Below are 24,175 nucleotides of genomic sequence, written 5' to 3' on the forward strand. Positions count from 1 at the left end.
CCAGCTCCCCAAGCCGGCTTGTTTCAAGAGCCATTTAACTCTTCATTAATTGGACTTGATGAGTTCCTGGATGGCCACCAAGCACACTGAGAAATAAACTCCCAAACAGCAAGCACATCGCAATTTACTACACTCATTAACTGGTATGTGAATCTGTAATGCTTGGCACAAAAGTAAATCATTTCTGTTTTCTCATTTCCCCTCACGTCCTTCCTGGTTTGTTGTGCATTTAGTTGGCTCCTCTTATCTCTTGCAGTTTTCTATTTCGCTGCTACTTCATTTATTTTTCCCATCCCATAAGCTTTTACTGAGTTGCACAGTTTGCTGTTGCTGTCCATATAATTTTTACAGACCTGACCAAAGTTTCAAGGCAAAAGTCTCACAACCCTCAAACTTTCCACTCATCCCACTTCAAATGTTCACCAAGACCAAGGAAATCTTGGCCACATTACTTAACCATTCTGTGCCCTGGACTGTTCTGTACAAAGGGAGACAGACAGCTGCGGTTACTTACTGGAGAGAACACTGCATCTGTGGGGAGAAGACCTAAGAAGTAAAAGATCTGGTTTGATGTTTAATTTTCAATTCCATTCACCACATATAAGAGCGACCACAGTCCAAGGTGCCACGCTGGCACTATGGCTACAACAGTGACCACAGTCCTGCCCTGAAGAAGCTTACAGTCCAGAAGCTATGTGGCTTTCTCAATGAATTAGCTAACATGATGTCCATTAATCTCCTCGGGGTCTAATGGAGATGATAAAACAATCAGCTTGCCTCATAGGGCAGTAAAGTACAAATAAAACCAAAGCATGAAGCACCAATAAAACCAATATCCTGAAAAGGCCATTATCTTGTTTCTCAAGGATTTTTCATGCTTGAGCAGGTTCTTGCATCACTGAATGCATATGAGTAACAGAGTTCTAAAGATTGAAATTTGATTAGTGGAAGAACAACCCAGATAAAGGTAAGTGACTAAAAAGAGCAACATACAACCATTTCTTTACTAAACCAATTACTAGCACATACCTACTGCCACGGCTCTAGGGGACATTACATGCTTTCCGAGGAGACAATAGTTGTTAAATCAAAACCTTGCAGGGCAGCTGGATGGCTCAGTTGGTTAGAGGCATGAGCTCTCAAGAACAAGGTTGCTGGTTCAATTCCCTCATGGGATGGTGGGCTGCGCCCCCTGCAACTAAAGATTGAAAACGGTGACTAGATTTAGAGCTGAGCTGCGCCCTCCACAACTAGATTGAATGACTTAGAGCTGATGGACCCTGGGGAAACACACTGTTCCCCAATATTCCCCAGTAAAAAATAAAAAAAATCCTTGAGAAAAACACACGTTACTCTCATCTTCTTTCCCATCACAGGTATTTGCAGCAACCCTCTTTGTACATGTTAAACTAAGCATGCACACAGACCGCCCTCTGAGCAGAGGCTCTGAGCAGAGGCTTGTGATCAGACACTGCTATTTCACCATATTGATGTTCTCCCTGAACTTGTCAGTTCTTGAATTATCCTGACCTCTCTGAATATAAGACAGATGCTGATGTTGATCTCTGCAAAATGTATCCTTAATAACAAAGGGAAGAAACGTCCTGGGTAGGGTAGGATCTCTTATAAACACCACAGATACGCATAGGGGCTTATAAGGGAAAGCACATTCATGTTTCTAACAGAACACCTTCTGTTACTGCCTCTCCCCACTGTGCACACGGTACACACACACACACACACACACACACACATGCACGCACGCACACACACACACACATACACACACACACACACACACACACACACACACACACCCCAGTCCTGCTGGAGGACATGCTTCCCAGTGGAGCAGCCCCCTGCCTGTCCCTTACTGTTGCACTCACCCTTTAGCTCCCCACATTTCAGGGTATGTTTTTTGGATGAACAGGACATGCACCAAAACATACCAGTTCCAGACTTCAGTGATGTCTTCTATGAGTTAGGTGGACTCTTGCCTCAGTACAGTAACTACAGCTCAGGGTTTTAATTAGTGATTTTTCACTCTGTTGAGCCTGTTTTGCTGATGTGTTATAGTTGCTACAGAACCATTCAAGGTGGAAGTTAGCCAAGGATTCCATGAGCCTCCCTTTTGACTCTTAAAGCAGCGTATTCTGACTTATACATGGGCCAGGTCAGTCTAACCTGACTTTAAAAGGCAGTTTTTGAGAAAAACTGTATTCTGTGGAGGGAAAAGAGGGGAATCTCAAAAGAGATAGCTTTATTTCCTATTCTGAAAGCAAAAGAAATGCCATGCCTTCATTCTCCGCAAATCGTATGAGGTCAACTAGACCTCCAAAATCTTCCCCAAGGTAGTTTTCTAATTATTTGTGTTTATTGGCCAACATATCTCAAAATGTTAAAGACCATCACCTCAAAAATTGTGCTATAAATCCTCAGGGCTTCACATTAAGAGTACCTAATAAAAATAACTTTGTAAGAGAAGACAAAAATCACCTACTTGCTCACTCTTTGAATTTCCTACTTTATTTTACATGTTTCAATCAGATGGGTGCCTGCTCCACTGCACAGCTACAGAAGAGAGGAAAGTACTCTAGTGTAGGATTGGGAGACCAGGTAAAATGCTTTTGGAGGGAAATGCTGCCATAAAATTATTGCCTAAGCTGTTATTTCCTGAATAGTATTGAAAGAGAAATAAGAAAAATGAAAAATATGTTTATTCTTTTAGACCAACACACCCCAGTAAGATTACATGTTGGCCACCTCAGACGGCCTGTAGTTAGTGAATACAGATTTTAATTTCTACAAGCTCTGACTGAGATCTTTTGCTATTGGTCTCTGTGTCATCAGATATGCCTGACAAACATTGCCAGACATCAGGCAAATGTCCCCTGAACCAGACAGGCTGGGTCACTATATTCAACATGATCCTAAACATAAATAACGAGGAAAACATACTGCAAGACCCAGAAGGGATAAATAAAAAGAAATCTGCATCAAGACACATCATAATGAAACTACAATGGTTACAAGAAAATCTTAAAAGGAACCAGAGGGAAAAGTCAGGTTACCTGCAAAGAATGACAACTAGGCTGACAGCTGCTGCAGTGACAATAGATTCCAAAAATTAATGGAACTTTAACTTCAGAAGTGCTGAAGCAAAATAACTGTTAACCTAAAATTCTCTACCAAATTAAATTATCACTGGGGAGGGCAAACTGTGGTTAATTTTTAGATATACCAAGGCTTCTCTAAAGAGATTACCTCCTACTAATGCTTGCTCAAATAACACTAAAAGATGAATTCGCAGGAAGAAAAAGAACCCAGAAAGAAAAGTAATAATTGCAGTTGGTAAATTTAGGTCTAAATGGTGAATCCAACACAAGTATTTATAATTTTTTTAAAATGGGAGCTTAAGATGGGGGAAGAGAGTGAGGACGATGACACTAAATGACTGTCAGTAATTCAGTGTCATAGGAGTTTATTTTGTTTAGGAGAATGGTAAATATCCTTTAAGTATATTTGCTAAAATTCACAAAGGCAATCAGTAAAATAACAGAGAGAGGAGATATTTCTTCTAAGTCCATAGAGGGAATGAAAAACAAGCCCAATATTTTTGACAGAATGCAGGAAGATTTTAAAAAAGAAGAAAAAAGAAACATGGTAGCAGGAAATGTAACATAAAATAGTAGAACTAAATCCAATTACAACTTCAATCACAATAACTCTAAATGGAATAAACTCACCTATTAAGATAAACTTAGAGTATCTCACACGTAGACACTCAGATTTAAGCTGTTTAAAACAATGATACAGAAAAATTGAAAACAAAGGAGTAGAAAAATTATACAAGCAAAAAAATACCTAAAAGAAAGCTGATGTAGCAACACTGATATGACGCATAGCAATATCAGACAAATTGGAATATAAAACCAAGCATTAACAGGGATAAAGAATGCATTTAATAACAGAAAAGATACAATCCACCAAGTTATAACAATCATGAATTTTTATGCCCCTAATAATAAAGCAGCAAACACTTTCCCAAATCAAATTCACTTTCTTTATTTTGATAAAATTTAGCCCAAAAAAGCAACAAACAAGAAAGTGAGCCCACTGGTCTGTGATGGACCAGTGGACCGGAACCTTGACTTAGTAGCAGTTTCTGTCCTACAGTTGGATATGGAGCCCTGTGTGGTCCCAATTCTTGCACAGTTCTGAACGTAGTCAGGGGCAGTTTTCCACCTCCATGTGTGTCCTGGGACTCAAATCCAACAGAGTGGTTAGCCTGGATCATTTAGTATTTGCATCCCCTGAGTCATACTCTCAGCTCCGAAGAATTTGAGGGAGACACCCCGGAAGCCAGCTGCCATCTTGTGAGGCACCTGCTTGGTGTCTTCAATGGTTTCTGCTCACTTCATCTGCTGTCAACTAGGTTCTAAAGAGAGCCCCAAGAACACCCGACCTCATGGTCACACAGGCCACCAAGCCATGATGTCTGCCTCACGCTTCTGTGCACCATCCTTTGTTACCATTTCAGTTGTTTAAACCAGCCCCAGTTTTTAAATACAGCTGGGAAGTGCCATTACCACAGAACACTTCTTATTGCTTTCTCAAAATTTATCCTTAAAACTCTTTAAACTTCTCTGTTTAAATTCCTTACGAAATGTCAAAATGGAGCCTAGAAGCCTAGTGCAAGAACTAAGTAAAACTCTATAATGAATGTCAACCACTCTACTAAGTTTAGTTCCATTTGTTGTTTTTAAGATGAAAGTAAAAGTCAGCCCCAGGAACATTTATGGGAATGTCCTGCCTTCCAGAACTTGACTACCTTGTAGAAGAGAACCTGAAGAGTGACAACACAGACAACATTCAGCACACGTTATAGGAATAGTCTAAAAAGGTGCTACGGAAAATCTTCCTTCACCTGACATGGCAACAGATAACTCCAGGAATGTTTTAAGATCCCCTCACGCTTCCTTCGGTACCTACCTCAGGTGGGAAGTAATTTAGGCAAGGGACTTAACAGGGTTATCCAAAGGAATTTTAAGAATAGGTACATGCCATATTTCATTGACTTTAAGATATACATTTTCATATTTTAACGTCTCTGCACTCAGACTGCATAATATGATCTATGGCATGTCATAATTTAATTGACAGTGTTTTCTTTTCTCTTAATGTTTTACCTTTTCATTGATGAGTCAGTGGAATATAGTTTACCAATGGAAACAACTATACCCAGTCTGATTATGTGACACAGGATTAAAAAAGGAGGGGGACTCAATCCTTTATCTTCTTTATTTATTTTGCATACACACAGCCTGAATATATAATAGTAGACACAATTATACATTGCACACACAAGCCCTCAAATTTTTCCCACTTCTTTTCAGAAAAAAGAAAAGCATTTTGATAATAAATAAATAAATAAATAAATAAATAAATAAATAAAAAGTATTTGCTCTGTCCCTTATGAAGTCAATGTTCCCTACTGGTGTGAGGTCCTGTGTGCCATGTACAAGTTGTGTGACCTGGGGCAAGTCACTTCCTGTCACGGAGGCTCCATTCTCTCCACTGAAAATGGGTCTGCCCCACCCAGCTCAGTGGGTTGCTTTAAGAATGAGACAAGGTGAGGTTCTTAGACTGACGCTCGTACCCAGGAAACCCTCCATCATGGTTGTAAGGGGGCCTCTCACTCATACTGTTCACGGGGCTCCACCTCCTGCTCCTGCTTCTCCAGGTCACCCACCACCACGCCCACACCTGCCCCCACCAAAGGAATTCTCAGAAATAAAGAAGAGAGTGAGATACCCTGGCTAGCACATCACCCTTCATACCTCCCATCCTTTTTCTGGCAATGTGGTCTGTTATTCTGAGAGTGACTGAATAAAACAAAATCCCAGCACTTGTGTGGGGTGGTTTCAAAGGCCCATGAGAGGCTCAGAAGCTGCTCAGGGGCTGGCAGGAGAGACGGACCACGTGGTCACTCTGCATTCTAATTTGGATTCCTGTCCCACTGGTGAGCTGGAGCACCAGAGCCACACAATCAGCACAATCCACAGTTAGAAGAATGCGCTCCTTGGGTGAGTAAAAGGGGAAAATGATAGAAGGGGCGGTGGGGGCAGGGCAGGGGGACACAAAACTACGATGGCAGAGTGGGTGGAGCAATTTGGAGGAGTGGCAGGTTCAAATGAACCTTAGACAGATGCAGGCGCTGTCATGAGTGTGCTAGAATCTGGCCTCTGATGTGTTTTAGGAAAACTATAATGAATAGACTGGAAGCCACATCGTCACTGCCCTTTACCGCTTCTGCAGTCATAAATATACACCAGACTGTGAAGTGACTAACTCTCTAGATCAATTATATGTTGTAGCTCAATCGTCTGGGGCCTCTGTTCTGATTGAAAGAGGTCACTTCAAGGCTTCATCTTCCCCAAACATCTGTTTTGGAAACTTTTATTTTGCTCTTCATTAGGCTAACCAACTGTCAGCACTGCTCCTGAGTGGGAAATATGTAGCTACAATCATGGAGATGCTTCAGAGACACCATCCCACCACAGCAGGGGCCACTGCCGATCTAAAATCACCGGGAAGCTTTAAAAACACAGATGCCTGGGTTCCCCCCTCCCCCCCCCCACACCTCAGAAGTTCTGAACATCAAGATTCTTAAAAGCTCCCAAGGGAATCTAATGTGCATCCACAGCGGAGCACCACAGGGCTAAAAGAATAAAAGTGGTGCTGCAAGACGTACCGTGTCAAAACCCTCTCTGAGCACTGCTATTCTCTAATCCTCCTGCAAGGAAGGCTCCAAATATCTACACAATCATTTCAAACAGCACCTCTGAAGATGTTTTCCAAGAGGCTGAAAGCAAAGGTGAATATGTAGGGCCTACCTCCTACCCTCCTCGTTGCCACGTTAGAAAACACAGATCCTTCGCAAAATAAAATAATTTACCAAGCTCTAGACTTGTAGGAGTTGAGCCCAAATATAGTAAAAAGGGAGACAAGAGAGCTGCCTGAGGTACCAGAAAAACCTTGTGCAGCTCCCTCATAATCATGTCAAACAAATCCTCCTTTAAGATAAAAGAGCCTGACACCGTTGTCAAGGCCAAATACAGGTCAACACTGCCACATGCTTACCTGGTCAACCAGTATTCTTCCTCAAAAGCTTCAGGGCAGGTGGAGGGAGAGATGTCCTGCTAGCCTTTGCACTTGCTTGTCTCTCTAAGTCAATGGTGCTCAACTGGCCCCTCCCGGGACATCTGGCAATGCCCATAGACATTTTTAATTGTCACAAATGGGCGGGGGGTTGTTTCTTACATCTAGTGGGTAGAGGCCAGAGATTCTGTTACACATCCTACAATGCACAGGATAGCCACCAACTACAAAGAATTATCCAGCCCAAAGTGTCTGAAGTGTGGAGGTTAAGAAACTCTGCTCTAAGCAGATTACTCAAAAGTGATTTCTTAAGCAATCCCAACATGTGATGTTTCCATGAATATTAACATGAGTATAACATCTGGGCCCCCATCACTTAGGCGACCCCATGAGTAACCTTGTTTAAAGATAAATCCAAACCCAAACCAAAAATCCTACACAAGAGAACCCTTGGAAACAAATAAGAGCCTCCCAGTGTTACTTCAATATTGAAAAGCAAAACAATGACCTGGCCACGCCCCTCCATCGAATCAGTCAGCCAGAGGGAAAATCATTTTAGCTCACATGACAGAATGCTCCTGCAATTCTCCTCTAGTAGGAATATTTAAAGCTCTTGATCATTAAAAGTGTTTTAAACACACATATTAGACCAAAGCAGACAGGTCCTTGTTGCAAAAAATTACATCATCTTTAAACTGTAATATTTCCCATGATTTATTTAAAAAATAATACTCGTAAATGAAAGATTTTTCAGAAATGATTTTGCTTCACTCATTTATGAAAAAAAGTTGTTGCTAAGCCCTGTGAATAAACACAGATGACCAAGCATTCATAATCTTCTTCACATCCCCACTCCGTGTGGTGGTTCCCACATCCCAAGTCCTGGGAGGAATGCCTGGTACCCTGACGTCCCACCACTGGTGGACCATCTCCCAGTCCTGCTCAGATTCCAGCCAGAAGAGAGGAAACCACATATGACGGGAAAACAATGACAAGGGCCTACTCCAACTGTTCAGAATTAAATAATAAGCACAAATATGTATTTGATAAATAAATATTGCTCTGCCTAGGCAACCAGCTCATGTCAGCATCCAAAGATGAATAGCGTCTATATTCAAATGCCAACCATCTGATGAGTGCACCCCACATTTTCTACATTCCCTTGTTCCAATAAAACTGCTGAGGGTCACAGGAAAGAGCATCGAAGACACTAAGGAACAAAAGAGAACCTAACCACCCCACACAAACATTCTTTAAGTAAAAGAATTAACCAACCTGTACAAATAAACCAGGAGAAAAGTTCCCTAGAAGAGCTTAGGATCTCTCTCCGTGAGGCTCATCTTTAGATCAAAAATTGAAATGCTACTTGATCAACTGCTCAACCTTGAATAAAACAAAATCCCAGCACTTGCGTGGGGTGGTTTCAAAGGCCCATTAGAGGCTCAGAATGGTTGTGTAATACTTGTATAACTTGCTGAATAATTTTTGATTAGTAAGGGGAAAACATGAAAACTGCTTATTTGGTTCATAATCGTACCACTCAGTGTATGACAGCTCTTACTTTAGTCAGAGAAATACCAAGAAAAGTGTACTCAGGAAATAGACAATACCATGTAGTACTGTCTAAGTATTTCTATTTCTCTGACTCTTGATTCTGTATTTGAAGATAAACGTTACCTAAATTATATTATTATATTATGTAAATAACACCACTTATAGCATACAAAGATAACAGACTTCAAGAATCAAATGCATATTTTGAAAAGGAAATAATTTTTACTTATTACCATAGCACAAGCTTGATGCAGTCAACTGCTTCTGAATATCTAAATTATTCAGAAACATATGCTTGGTCTACATTTTAATTATTTTTTTTTTAAGAAAAGCAACGTGTGCATTTCACTAAAATTCACAAGTTCCATTCTAACGTTTAAACAGCAGTAGATAACATGTTGAAATGTTACTTTCCACATTATAGAAGACTCCCAACTTCCAAAAAAGGTTGTGCTGAAGGAAGAGGATGAACAGCCGGATCTTAAATCTCTGGGCAAGTGAGTGTGGCCTGTAAACCAACGGCTGCTCGCACAGCGTCACTGCTTCTGATGTAGCCATCCCAAAGGGGCCATCCTCTGCCTGCAAGGCCACCTGAGCACCCACAGTGTCTGTGGGTGAGATGCTACAGGAAACAAATAAAGAGGAGAAGGCCACCCAGTTCACAGGGGACAAATGGGTGTGGTAAATCCCAGCAGTGGCCACTCTAAGTCTGGATGAATGTTCAGGAAGCCAGGAACAGAAACTTTCCTTATCACTAACCCAATAGGATGATTTTTTGATCCATGGTCATTGTCAAAATACTTGACCTAGATTAGTATTACTGATATTTATTAACTATCCTGAGGTAATAATTTAGAGAATTAGAAATTCCTCACTGAGATAATTTTAAATAATGTCATGGCTATTTTTCAAGGAAAAATAATGATGATAAAACCTTCACTCATTCAACCACTATTTATTGAATGTTTGATCAGAACAGGGATGTGTAGACACACATACGAGGTCTGACAATTAAGTTCGCAAACTTGTTGCAATGATGTTGCTAACTTTTTCTGATATCAGAGGGATTATTCATTATGAATTTGTACCAAATAGACAAACAGTTAGCCAAGTTGACTATTTGGAACTGCTGAAAACACTGCGTGAAAACGTTAGACGACCTGAACTTTTCACTAACAATTCATGGCTCTTGCATCACAGTAATGCACCAGCTCACAAGGCACTGGCTGTGAGGGAGTTTTCAGCCAGTAAACAAATAACTATATTGGAATCCGCTCCCTACTCATCTGATCTGGCCCCCAATGACTTCTTTCTTTACCTGAAGATAAAGGAAATACTGAAAGGAAGACATTTTGATGACATTCCGGATATCAAGGGTAATACAACAACAACTCTGATGGCCATTCTAGAAAGAGTTCCCAAATTGCTTTGAAGGGTGGACTAGGCGCTGGCATTGGTGCATAGCTTCCCAAGGGGAGTACTTTGAAGATGACCATAGTGATATTCAGCAATGAGTTATGTAGCACTTTTTCTAGGATGAGTTTGCAAACTTAATTATCTGACCTCATTTATATCCCATAAGGCAGCGATGTGAGTGCCATGGAGGGATCAGATGAAACTCTCAAACTGCTGGTTGGAGACACTGTACCGAGAAGGAAATTTAAAGATTTATATAGCTAAGTAATCATGGCTGTATTGGCAGAGATCAATGGAACAGAGAACCCAGAAACAGACCTACACAAATATGTCCAACTGATTTTTGACAAAGGTGCAGAAGTAATTCAATGGAGGAAAGACAGCCTTTTCAACAAATAGTGCTGGAGCATTGGACATCAACAGGCATTAAAAAGTGAACCTTGACCTAAGTCTCATGCCTCACAAAAATGAATTCAAAATAGACCATGGATTTAAATGTAAAACATGAAACATTTCAAAAACCATAGGAGAAAATGTTCAGAATCCAGGGCATGGCAAAGAGCTCTTAAAATTGATACCATAAAAGGCAAATATTTATAAATTAAACTTCATCAAAATTAAAAACGTTTGCCCTGAGAAAAATCCTGTTAAAAGAATGAAAGACAAGCTACAGAGTGGGGGAAATATTTGCAACAGACAGAGAAAGACAAATACTGTATGATCTCACTCATATGCAGAACGTAAAAAAAAAAATGAATAAAGAAAACAAAACAGAAACAGACCCATAGATATAGAGAACAAGCTCATGGTTGCCAAAGGAGAGACGGTGGGGGATAGAAACTTTAAAAAAAAAAGAAAATTTAGGAAATAGAGAAAAGCTAGATAAACTCTTAGGCATAAAAAAAAGAACTCTCAAAACTCAACAGTAGTAAACAAATAAACACCAGTGAAATCAACAATTCAATTAGAAACGTGCAAGAGACATTTCAGCCAAGAGGATATACAAATGCCAAATATCCCATGAAAATATGTCCAAAACCATTAGCCATTATTAGGGAAATGCAAATTAAAACCACAGTAAGATAATCACCTTTCAGAACAGCAAAAATGAAAAAAAGAGACAACATCAAATGCTGGTGAGGAAGCAGAGAAACAGGAGCACTCATGCACACTGGTGGCAATGTTAAATGGAAAACAGTTTGGCAGTTTTTTAAGAAAACAAAATATACAACTACTATATGACCCAGGAACTGATGATCTCTGGGGCATCTATCCAGAGAAATGAAGACTTAAGGTCCACAAAAACCTGCACACAAACATTCACAGCAACTTTATTTGTGATAGCCCCAAACTGGGAATAACCCAGGTGTCCGTCAACCAGGAATGGTTAAACACACTGCGGTGCATCCATATTATGGCACACAACTCAGCAATAAAAAGGCACAAACTACGGCTAGGCACAACCTGGATGAATTTCCACAGACTGCTGCTGAGTGATAAACGTCAATCCCAAAAGGTTCCATATTGTATGATTCCATTTATATAACATTCTTGAAATGACAAAAATCACAGAAATGGAGAACACAGCAGTGGTTGCCAGGGGTGAAGGATAGGTGTGGGGACAGGAGGGAAGTGGATGTGGCCAAAAAAGGTCAATATGAGGGATCTTTGTGGTGATGCCATGTTTCTATAGCTTGATTGAATCAATGTCAGTCTCTTAGTTGTGATATCATACTAAACTTCTCAAGATGTTACCATTGGGGGAAACTGTGTAAAGGGTAAATAGGACTTCTCTGTATTTTTTTTTTTTTACAACTGCATGCAAATCTATAAATATCTTAAAAAGTTTAATAAAAAATAAAAAATACTATGCTAAGAGGTATATATAGTATACTTCCAATTTCATATGAAAAGTCACATGTATCTCTGGGATATTAGCATGATGGGAACTTTCTCCCTCTACAATTTTCTTTAGTTTTCAAACTTTCTATAGTACCATGTAATGGTTTAATCGTAAGAAAACGTTTGTTCAGAGTTCAGAAAAGAGTGCTGTAGAAGACTTCAATGAGATGGTGTTTCCGGGAGCATCTTCAAGAACGGACAGCATTTCAGTAAGTAAAGGTGGAATCCTGGTCCTATATTGTGTTTTATAAGAAATATGTATAGTTAGTCATTCAGCTGACAAAAATGTATTTCTCAGATATATTTTGTCTTGATCAACAGTTCCTGGGTCACAGCTCTCAAAACCCTTGGGATTTTTTGAGTGGTAAGAGCAATGGGAGCAGCTTTTGTCATAATATTCAGTCTTCTGCCCTTGGTTTCTAAAAAAACTTCAGAATCATACTGATAAAATGGGTGTCTTTTTATTCATAACAAGCCTTTTCTACCACAACTGGGTTTGTGTTAGTGAGGTGACTTTTGCGAAACACCTAAAGATAGGGGCTGGTTGCCAGGGGAACCAACCGAGGGCTGGAACGAAAGTTCCATGAGGACAGAAGCTCCTTTGCTTGGGACCTCGCACTATGTATGTTTTCATCTGGCTGTGGATTCATATTTTTTAACATCTTTTGCAATAAAACAGTAATCTAGTGCCTGAATGAATTTCCCTGAGTTTTGTGAGCCTTCCTAGCCAATTAATTGAACCCAAGAAGAAGGTCGCGAGATCTTCTGATTGATAACCAGTTGGTCAGAAGTACAGGTAAAACCCTGGACTTGCAATTGGCATCCTGAGTTGCAGGGGGGTCGCTGAAACCTCCAATCTGTAGCCAGTTGGTCAGAAGTACAGGTAACAACCTGGGCTTGTGACTGACATCTGAGTGGAGGGAGATCTCATGGGACTGAGCACTTCACCCGTGGAAACTGATGCTGTCTCCTGAAACACAGTGTCAGAACTGAGTTGAATTCTCAGACACCCTGCTGGTGTCACACACACACACACACACACACACACACACACACACATAAACACACACACACACACACTCACAGACAGTGGAATTGGGTCCAGGAACCCTTTCACCTGGGGAAAAAGTGACAGGGACCAAGGAGCTAAATGGGAGGGAGAAGAGGCATGAGGGCCCCCATGGGGCAGGGTGGGAGGGCCCATGCTTGTTCTCTTCAAAGGTAAATGCTGCCCTCCTCCTTCCTATAATTTTCTCAGTAGAGAGGAAAGAAGAAGCTTAATAAATATTTCTAAAAGTAGAACTTAATTTAATAGAGAAGCATTAACGGGTCCGAAAAAGATAATGGGTCCAGGAGCCCTTCCTCACTGACCCGTCAGAGCGAAGAACCTAGACTTGCTCACTCTTCCAGCAGCTTCCCCTGAAACACGCTCCGTTCAAGCTGGCTCCATAGTGCTTACCTCCAGCTCTGACCTGCTAACTGGCTCCTTGCTTCTAAGTCTGCAAAGAAAGGAGGAGGTGGGTCTAGAGCTAAGGTCTGAAGCAAAGAAAGAGAGGAAGAGGGTTGCTGAGAGTCCGTGGACCTGGGGCAGATAGAGTCCCAGCTCTGCTGTGGATGGGCCACCTGACTTAAGGCAATTTATGACCCACCCACACCTTGGTTTCTTCCCAGAGGTAAAGAGAAGCTTGGCTAACTCATCTCAAGGATTTTTCTGGCTCTAATAATCAGTACGCCTGAGATTTCAGGTCTAGATCTGGCCTCACATGCCTTCACACTGATCAGAAACAAGCCATCAAAGTTACTCCTTCCAACGTCCTCCCGTGGTCCTCACCACTATTTTCTTTTTCCCCAACGTAACAGCTACACAAAGTAAAATACTCCCTTGACAACAGAACTTTATGAAATGCATAATGTAAGAAATGAAAGCATTTCAAAACTTGAACCTTGGCAAGCCCGTAACTCCTTGAGCCTCCGCCACAGCTCACCACAAAGAAGCAAAAGGCCAGCCCTACACATCCCACAAGGCCTGGTGAGGCCCATGATCCAGGCCCACAGAAGAGCACTAGGACTTGCTGAGTCTCAGGACTGGACTAGCCTAGAAGACCTCAATATGGTTCTAGCTAGATTTTGACAAGAAATGGCTCCACGGGCATGGGTTCCAAGTGACCAGAACTGACTGTGATAGGCTCCACTCATCGTTTCCAGCAACAGTGTGAATCAGTCATTAGTGCTATTTATGGTTGTTTAACTAAACACATACCCCCTTCCCAGACACCAAAACCATTCCATTTACAGCTTAAGTATAAAACTATGAGGTCTGATAATTAAGTTCGCGAACTCATTCTAGAAAAAGTGCTGCATACCTCATTGCTGAATCACTAGGATCACCTTCAAAGTACTCCCCTTGGGAAGCTATGCACCAACGCCAGCACCTAGTCCAGCCTTCAAAGCAATTTGGGAACTGCTTTTCTGGAATGGTCATCAGAGCTGTCATCATATTACCCTTAATGTCTTGAATGTCATCAAAATGTCTTCCTTTCAATATTTCCTTTATCTTTGAGTAAAGAAAGAAGTCACTGGGGGCCAGATCAGGTGAGTGGGGAGGGTGTTCCAATACAGTTATTTGTTTACTGGCTGAAAACTCCCTCACAGACAGTGCCGTGTGAGCTGGTGCATTGTCGTGTTGCAAGAGCCATGAGTTGTTGGCAAAAAGTTCAGGTCGTCTAACTTTTTCACATAGTCTTTTCAGCACTTCCAAATAGTAAACTTGGTTAATTGTTTGTCCATTTGGTACAAATTCATAATGAATAATCCCTCTGATACCAAAAAAGGTTAGCAACATCATTGAAACAAGTTCACGAACTTAATTGTCAGACCCTTTATGTATGCCAAATCTTTCTGCAATTGCTGCCCTGTTCCTAATCCTCCCCAGCTTCTGATCTCTGGATTTCCAGGCCTGGTATTTGTACCTTGGTTGATGTGGCTCTAGTCCAATCCTATCCCTGCCTTCCTGGTCTAGGCAGAACACACAAAAGGCCATTTCCATTGAGATCCCACTGCAGACACACTGCATGTACATACACACACACACACACATACACACACACACACACACCAGATTCTTCTCATGTTTCAGTGTTTGGGGAAAAGACTTAACCAGACACCCCTGATTTTTTTTTTTTTTCTCCCATTTTCATTCCATTTTACCTCATTATGAACTTAGCAGGCCACATAACTGGAATATCATTCAGGGCACCAGATTTCTTACCCCCTTCCTATTCTCAAGCTAGTCACTCTACCCTACCTCCCAACTCATGATTAGCAACTGAAACCAGATGCTACTTGTTCTTTCTGCAGTATCTTAGAGAGCCCACGAAGCTAACACACATGGCCTGCCACTCCTACTGTCCACTCTTGACTGGGCCAGGTGTGAGGCCCTGACCTGCCCCCCAGAAGCCACTGACAACCTGGTCAGCGTCCAAGAAGATGCACTGGCATGAGCACTCAGCCCAAATATGCTTTACACTGGCTCACACAAACACATTTTTTTTCTTACAAGAGGGACCATAAACTCTGAAAACATAGATAATATTATTTTATTAAAGTGTAGCATAATAGCAATCAAACCATTTATTACATTTGTACACCTATATTTCCAGACTTTATGGTTGTCTGATAGTTTGAATATGACATACAGAGAAAAGTATTTGCACACTGATTGAGAAAAAAGTACCAAGACAATCTTAATCTGTTCTAGCTACTGTAACAAAACAAAACAAAACAAAACAGATGGGGGAGGTGGGGCTTAAAGAACAAACATGTATTTCTCACAGTTCTGAGGCTGAGAAATTTAACACCAAGGTGCTGGGAGATTCAGTGAAGACCCACTTCCTGGTTCACAGACAGCCACCTTCTTAATGTGTCCTTACATGGTGGAAGGGACAAGGGAGATCTCTGAAGACTCTTTTACAAGGGCATTAATCCTATTCATGATGGCTCCACTCTCATAACCTAATCACTGCCCAAAGGCCCCACCTCATAATAGCATCTCATTGGGGATTAGGATTTAACATATAAGTTTGGGGGGGGGGGGGGAGAGGGCACAAACATTCAGTCTATAGCAGACACCGACAGAGAAGACAGTGAGTAGCAGCTGCCATAATGTAGATAAGCCATGAGTAAAAAGGGCCCTGAGGTAAATGGGAGCTAGTGAGTAGCAGGGTGGAAGGAACTGAACAGACAGAGAGGCAGGGATGAAAGTACTGAGTCATGAACTGGAAGTCAACTGGGGTTACTCCTGGTACTCCAGAGCTGCTACTGGGGAGCTTCCATTGAGCCCTGAAGGGTCACATCCTGTTTTGGCAACACAGCACATTGAGCTATCATGAGCCCTCCCTAAAATAAGCAGCAAAAATTTATACACAGCTGAGCTCACTCACACAATAAAGGAAAATTCCCAACTGTCAGAAATGTATAAGATATTGAAAACCAGAGCAGTTAGCACAAGGGTATGTGTTAAGTTTTGTGGGGTAGGAGGGAATAATGGAAATTACCAGATGCAGAAATAGGCCCTCATAGCCAGGGGTATTACCAGAGGCTTCCATGGACGCATCCAGGCAACTCACTGAAGAGATGCATCCCCGTTGAAAGGAAACTAAAAATCACCCAGGGAGGGGAAGAGCGCATTTCTTCTCAGGACACTGGGTGAGGGAGAAAAAAGTCTCCTTTGAAGTATAAAAATACTCTAAGCCTATGTGACAAACAGAAGGATTAGTAACACCAAGAACTAAGGATAACAGAACAAACTGAAAGAGAGTATGACTTTAAAATGTTTAAGGATTTAAAAGAAATAGATAAGGAAAGAAGACATATTATGAAAAACAAGCAAATTTTTAAAAATTCCAGAAATGAAATGTAAGCTCATTGAAATAAAAAATGTAGTGGGTAAATGAAACAGTAAGTTTTCTGTAAAAAAGGAAATTAGTAACTTGGACAAGAACTGAAGAAATTATCCGGACTATAGCACAGAGAGATAAAAAGAAATTTAAAAAAATAGGTAAGATGCAAGAAGAAATAAGAATGGCCAACATAAGAAGATCCTCAAATAAAACTAATAGGAATTCTAGAAGAAATGCAGAGATTAGAGAAGAAACACTATTCAAAGAGATAATTTCACTACTGAACACTATCCAAAGAATGAGAACTTGCCAGATTTCATAAAGACATAAACACTCATGTTGACAATGAATGTTGATCAAAATAAAAATAAATCTAGATACATCTGATTAAAACTATGGAATAACAAAGAGAAAAGTAACCAGGAAGTAAAGATAGATTAACCACAAAAATTATAATTATCTGACAGCAGACTTCTTGATAGCAAAATGAGCCAAAAAATAATAAAAATATTATCTTCAAAGTGTTATAATTCTATGTCCAACTAAATATCTTTCATGACTGAGTATGAAATAAAAGCATTTTTGGACAACCCCAATTATTGAAAATAACTACTACAGGATAATTAATAGATCAGTGAGAAGGAAACTGAACTCAGAAGGAGTAACACTCAAGCAATGATAACAGACTGGAAAACATGCAATAAATGAAATAAACAGTAATTATGAAATTAGTCAACTTGAGGGGATGATTTTAAAAAGATGAAACTAAAATGATACTAAATAATAGTATGAAAGACAGGAGTTGGAGTTGAAGCTTTCTAAAATACCTGTATTATTCAGAAGAATGGAGGTGATGATTAGTTTTAAACATTGCCCCATTCCCCAATAAAATCTTTAAAAAAAACAAAAAACATTATCTAACATGCATGTAAAATATGTAAGAGTAACCTTTAAAATAATAGTAATGGAATGTATAACTTCCTAACCAAGGAACAGAACATGAGAATTAAAAACTCAATCAAAAAGAAATCAACATAAAAAATAGAAAAAACAAAGAAAAGGTATGGAATATAAAGAGCATAAAACACAACAGAAAAAATGCAATCAATAACCACAATAATATAAATGTATTTCACAAGAAATACACCTAAAACATAATGACACAGAAAAATAGAAACTAACAGAATCACCAAAAAGTTATACAAGGCAAATACTAACCAAAATAAGTTTGGTATAGATGATAGCAAAAAGCATCACATTAGAATAAAGAGGTCATTACCAATGATACAGTGAACAATTCATCACAAAGAACATCCTAAATCTATATGCATTTATATTCAAAATATATACAGCAAAATTTGACATTACAGAAAGAAAATTTACATGCAAAATGATAATGGATGATTTTTAACATAACTTTACCCCAAATAGATGTACTTAGTGGACAAAACCAATCTATAAAGGACACAGAAAATTTGAACAACACAATTGACAAGTAGTCTGATACATTATTCCCAAACTGTAGCAATCCACTACAAATCAAACTTTTAATAACATTAAAAAAATAAAACTAAATAGAATTGAAAATGTCAGAATGTATCCCATATGGAAAAGATAAGCATTATTTTGTGAAACCTTTGTATTTGTATGTAGAGTGCTGCTATAAAGTGTACTTGCTATGGGTTAAATTTCGAAAATCTTCAATCTAATGGATTTAAATTAAAGTCTTCACCTCCAAATTAGATTATTCTAAAGCACATACATATTATTCTAAAGCACTCAAGAAATATTTACAAAATCTGGCCATTTTCTAGGCACAAAAGAAGTCTCAATAAAACCCACAAAATCAATATCATATCCTGAATGGTGATGAAAGATGTCCCACAAGAGCTATCTGACTGCTAGTTGGTTCCCTGAAGCTCCATTCAACAATCCTGGGGGTAGGTGAGTGAAATGAGTAAAGCAGGTCAAAAGGTACAAGCTTCCAGATATAAAACTACTTAGGTAAGAGGATGTAATGTACAGCATGGTGACTATAGTAAATAATACTGTAGTATTCTATGTTTGATAGTTGTTAAGAGAATAGATCTTAAAAGTTCTCATCACAAGAAAAACAAAAATTTTATAACATATGGTGTTAGATATTAACAGACTTACTGTGATGATCATTTTGCAACATATGCAAATAGCAAATCATTAGGTTGTACACCTGAAACTAATGTAATGTTTAATGTTAATTTCACCTCAATAAGAAAAAAACAGGGGCCAGCCTGGTGGCTCAGGTGGTTGGAGCGCCGTGCTCCTAACACCAAGGTCACCTGTTAGATTTCCACATGGGCCAGTGAGCTGCGCCCTCAATAACTAAGATTGTGAACAACAGCTCTCCCTGGAGCTGGGCTACAGTGTGCTGCCATGACCGGCTGGTGGCTAGCATGAGTGGCTGGCAGCCAGCGTGAACTGCCATGTGCTGCTGTGGGCTACCATGTGCTGCCTTGAGCGGCTGGTGGCCAGTGTGAGCTGCTGTGAGCAGCCTACTGCGACCAACTGCCTGGGAGCGGGGGGCGGGGGCAAGGCTCATAATACCAGCATGGGCCAGGGAGCTGTGCCCTACACAACTAGACGAGAAACAACGGCTTGAAACGGAGTTGGGGGGTGAGGGAGGCGGAACAAGGGGATAAAAAAAGGAAAAAACAAAACACTAATCCTAGTTTCCTGGACAGATCTAGAACATGTCTCTGTCCCTTGAAAGTGCGACTAACTTGGTAGTTATTTGTGTCAAGCATATAATAAGTACTCAAAAATTTTTGATACCAAGATTTCAGAGTAGAAGCAATTGGGCAATCTTTCAGAAGTTGAAACTAAGCTAAGATTAACCATTTTCAACCTTTTGAGATATTCTACCATGGAGAGAGTTGAGTACTAGAAGAAAGAAGCACCCCCCCAACCAAAAAAAAAAAAAGGCAAAAAAATTTTGAGCTTGCAGAACTGGAGGGGTTTATGGGTGTTTGGGTACAAGGACCACAGCGTGAACAGTCACAGGGAGCAAGCAAGCAAGCTGGCTAACCAGTAGGGACAATTCCAGATAGGTTAATATCACCAGCCTTCTTTAATCATCTCACCTATCGACGGAGAAAGTGACTTTTCCAAGACACTCATCTATTAGTTCAAAGAGGACGCTTCTCATCTTTCTCAACTGCCTTTTACTTCACTCCAGGGTTTACATTCATGGGGTGGGAAACCCAACTGGGAGATGGAGATGGGCCAGGCAGGAAAGATCTTGTGTGTCATGCTAGGGAGTTAGACAATTGGGAACCAAGGCAAGTCTGTTTGTTTAAGAAGACAGTGACACAGTCAGATTTGGGGAGGTGTAGAAGATAAAACAAAAAAGGGAGAGACTAGAAGTAGTACACACCTCTAATGTGGGGACTGCACAGTATCAGCCCTCAGATGTTCATTTGAGAGGAGACGGGTGAAAGTATAGATAGACTAGAGAAAGCAATTTAATTGAGGTTAAAAATTAACCATTTTAAAGTGCACAATTCAGGAGCATTTAACACATTCACAGTGTTGTGCAACCATCACCTCTGTCTAGTTCCAAACATTTTCATCACCTAAAAGAAAACCCCACACCCATTAAGCAGTCGGGCCCCCTTCTCCGCTCTCCTCAGCCCCCTGAAACCACTAACCTTTTATCTGTCTCTATAGATTTACCTAGACTGGATATTTCCTATAAATGGAATCATACAATATGTCTGGCTTTTTTTACTTAGCATATTTTTGTGGTTCATCCATCTTGTACCATGGATCAGTGAAAAAGAAAATTTCTAAGACTGCAAAAGCAGAACAACTGAACATAAAGCACATGGCAGGCGACTGAGGGTGGGGAGCAAGAGAAGTAAGGACAATGGCCATTGCTTAAGCCTAGATGACTAAAAGGACAGTGGCACCACTGACACAAATGGGAAAGACAGGAGAAGGTGCAGGTAGGGGTGAGATTGATAAGTTTGTCTCTGGACACACTGAGTTTGAAGTGCTAAGAGAAATGCATTTTGGAGAAGTCACCAGGAAACTGAAAATACAGTCTGCAGCTTAAGACAGAAGCCCCAGCAGTGGCTACAGAGCTGAAGAGGCACAGAGATGAGCTGTTTTACTGTCCTCTGAGGCCAAGGGGCACATATACACCTGCAACTACTTCTATCACTTAGAGACATACAATGCACAACTGTCCTTGCCTTTTCCAGAACCTGATGCATCCATTCACAACACTGAACAATAATAAGCAGGATCAGGGGAGAGAAATATTATCCCCACCCTAGAGCAAAACTAATGGTGTATTTTCTTCTGGCTTTCATAAAAAGAACCCATTCACAGAGACTACAGTCGGCATTTTCCAATAAATATCTCCACCGCTTTTTAACCTTATCATTGGGTTCCATCATTCTCTGCTTCCAGCGTGGCCCACCAGTGTTTAACCCTCCACAGACTCCTGCCGGTTTTATGGTTCGTTTAGAAGTGTGGTGTAAATATACAGTTCCACCAGTCTGACTGTAACTCTAGAGGTAAAATACTTATTGTGTCCCCACTGAGCAAACCCTCTCTGAGTAATTTTCACCCACAAAGGAAGGGAGGGGCTGACCCCTCTACCTTCTCTCCTCACGTCCAGCCGAGCCAACATCCCGGCTCTCTGAGGAGCCTTGCATCACACTTGCCTGGCTTTGAATGGCAAGTAATCATTTCTTTCCCCAAAGAGTTATTATCCATGACCGTATGCCAAGTCCTACACAATCCACTTAAACGTATACAAAAGAATTTTGGTTTGCTTAAAATATATGTATTCGTTTACTAATGTGTATATAATTTAATCTTTATACACAAACATATAAAATTTATAAAATATACTTCTAAGTTGTTTTCTATACCTTCAAGGTCAGACTCAAACGGGAAATTTTGAGAAAAGAAACCATTATGACATACCTTCTGGTAAAGTTAGACCAAAGGAAAAAGAGGGAAGTAAATTACTAGGAACAACAGTAAATGCAAAGATAAAAATATCCACAATCAGAGGAGAAATTCCTCCAGTCCTGGGTTAAGTACATGTGTAAGTTAAGGGGCAAGGGTTATTATTCAGAATGAAAGAATGTTCTCAGCATCTACCTCTTCCTCTGTGAAGCTCACAGAGTCCCCCAGGCAAGCTGTGGTCCCCACAGCTCCACACCCTCACCCTTTATTCATTCCCTCACCCAGCGACCCTCGACAATGCATATGTGCCAGACACAGTTCTGGGCGCAGAAACCCCACTGTGAACTGGACCGACGAGAGCCCCATCCCATAGAGCTCCAGTTCTAGAGAGGCATTAGTGGGGGGGGGGGGACTGATGAGAGACAAAGAAATAGAACACAACAGCATTTTCAGATAAGTGGTGACAAAATACATGTAATTTACCCAACTCCATAATGTGTCAGATGAGAAGGCAGACAGGGATGGCCACGGTGGGGACAGGGACAACTCAGTGTGTGAGCACTGAGGGGAGGGTGGCTGACATCAGACATCAGCAGAACCCAGAGGCTGAGGGAGTGAGTCGCAATGGTGCACGTGTCTAAAAAAGAATGTTGCAGGGGGAGGGCAAGCTCAAGGCTGGCATGACTGTGAGGAGAGGAAGTCGGGGAGGAACGAGACAGGTCATAGCACTGGATCCTTTGCTATAATTTGTTTTGTTCTCTGTGTGCCAAATTGAACTGTAAACACCTTGAGATCAGGGCCTGTGCTGCCATTCACATCTGCATGGCCCACTGTCTAGTGCAGGGCCTGAATTCAGTTGGGTGGGTGGAGGGGTGGATGGATGAGGAATCACTGGGTGAATCAGGAAGCTTATCAAAAGGAAAAGTAAACTGCTAATTGAGGCTCTTAGCGGCTAGGGCTAGTAGGATGACTTTAACCATCATCTTAAAGCCCTCACCAACTGTTTTTAATTTCATCAATATGCATGATATTTTCCAAGAAAATACTCAGCTTTAATCTTACAATAGAAATCAACAACAAAACAGGATTTGCATTACTGGATGCAAATGAGGAGAAAGAACGAGAAAGAGAGACGAATACATATGCATGTTCATATATATTCATTTTCTAGACCACTTTGCTAGGAAATATTCACTCCCTAAAATTAAAAAAATTAAAAAGCCCTATATTTAAATCTTATTGGCTAAAAAATAGATAATAGGTAGTATACACACATTGTCTGTTTACACTGCTTAAACAGACAACCGTTTTCCAACTCATTGGAAAAGAAGACTCTTGAGAAAAAAAGCTAACACTTAATGTTGTCTTCTAGTAATAATACACCCCATTTAGACACATAAAAAATTAATGGCCAGCTTATTTGAAGAGAAATTATTTTAAAAAATAGCTTTAAACTAGGGTTCAACAAGCCTTTTCTTTTCAGTAAAGGATCAGACAGCAAATATTTTAGGCTTTGCAAGCAACATACAGTTTTTGTCATGTAGTTTCTTTGCGTTTTTAGGTTTATTTTGTGTGGTGGTGGTGGTTTTATAATACTGTAAAAAATGTAAAAATCACTCTCAGTTCCCAGGCCATACACATAAGCCATAGTTTGCTAATTCCTGCTTTAAACCACAATAAGAATAGGACACTAGGAGTCCCAAGTTCTTCGCAATTAAACCTAAGGGAGAAATTCCCATAGGTTTCCGGATTACCTCTTTCAGTCTCTCCAGCTCATTTTGGAGGGCCTGTTTGGATATTTCCACTTCAATCATCTGCTGTCGTAGAGTTTCATTTTCATCTTCGGCTTTAGCACGCTTTTCCTCCACAGTTTCAAGTTCATGGTGCAATCTGACAGATACATCTTTGGCTACCTACAGAGATAGTCACCAAGATACGAAGGCAACACTCAAACAACTTCCAAGGCAGACTCATTAAGGGATATGGTATTACACCAAAGAACGAAGACTTTGGCAATATTAGCAAACTTATTTTTAAAGAAGGAGGGTATTAGTTTAAAACATGAAATCCACTTTATGAGGGAGAATACGACTTTTATCTGAATTAAAAGGTCACTTTGGATAGCCCTACTTCCTTATAGAATACCACCAAGAATGTTACTTCTGCCCAGCTGCACGTACTTTAAGTGATAAATCAGAAATAAAAATAAAAAAAACAATAATAATAAACAAACAGTTCTGTGCCCTAAGGAAATACTAAACCTACCGGCTAAAAAACAAAATTAA

General features: G+C 40.3%; 1 protein-coding gene across 9 annotated transcripts in view; it reads right to left on the reverse strand.

Moving 5' to 3' along the window:
• The window catches only part of MTCL1 (microtubule crosslinking factor 1), a 123,873-nt gene that overhangs the window by 86,718 nt on the left and 12,980 nt on the right, over nucleotides 1–24,175 (reverse strand). For all 9 annotated transcript variants that reach the window (XM_019712599.3, XM_088797903.1, XM_074340352.2 and 6 more), the window contains exon 3: nucleotides 23,645–23,803. In XM_019712599.3, coding sequence (XP_019568158.3) covers nucleotides 23,645–23,803 — 159 coding nt within the window. The remainder of the gene's footprint in view (nucleotides 1–23,644; nucleotides 23,804–24,175) is intronic.

This window comes from Rhinolophus sinicus, chromosome 4, assembly GCF_057876585.1.
Source record: "Rhinolophus sinicus isolate RSI-liver-muscle chromosome 4, RSI-T2T, whole genome shotgun sequence".
NCBI classification, from domain to species: domain Eukaryota; kingdom Metazoa; phylum Chordata; class Mammalia; order Chiroptera; family Rhinolophidae; genus Rhinolophus; species Rhinolophus sinicus.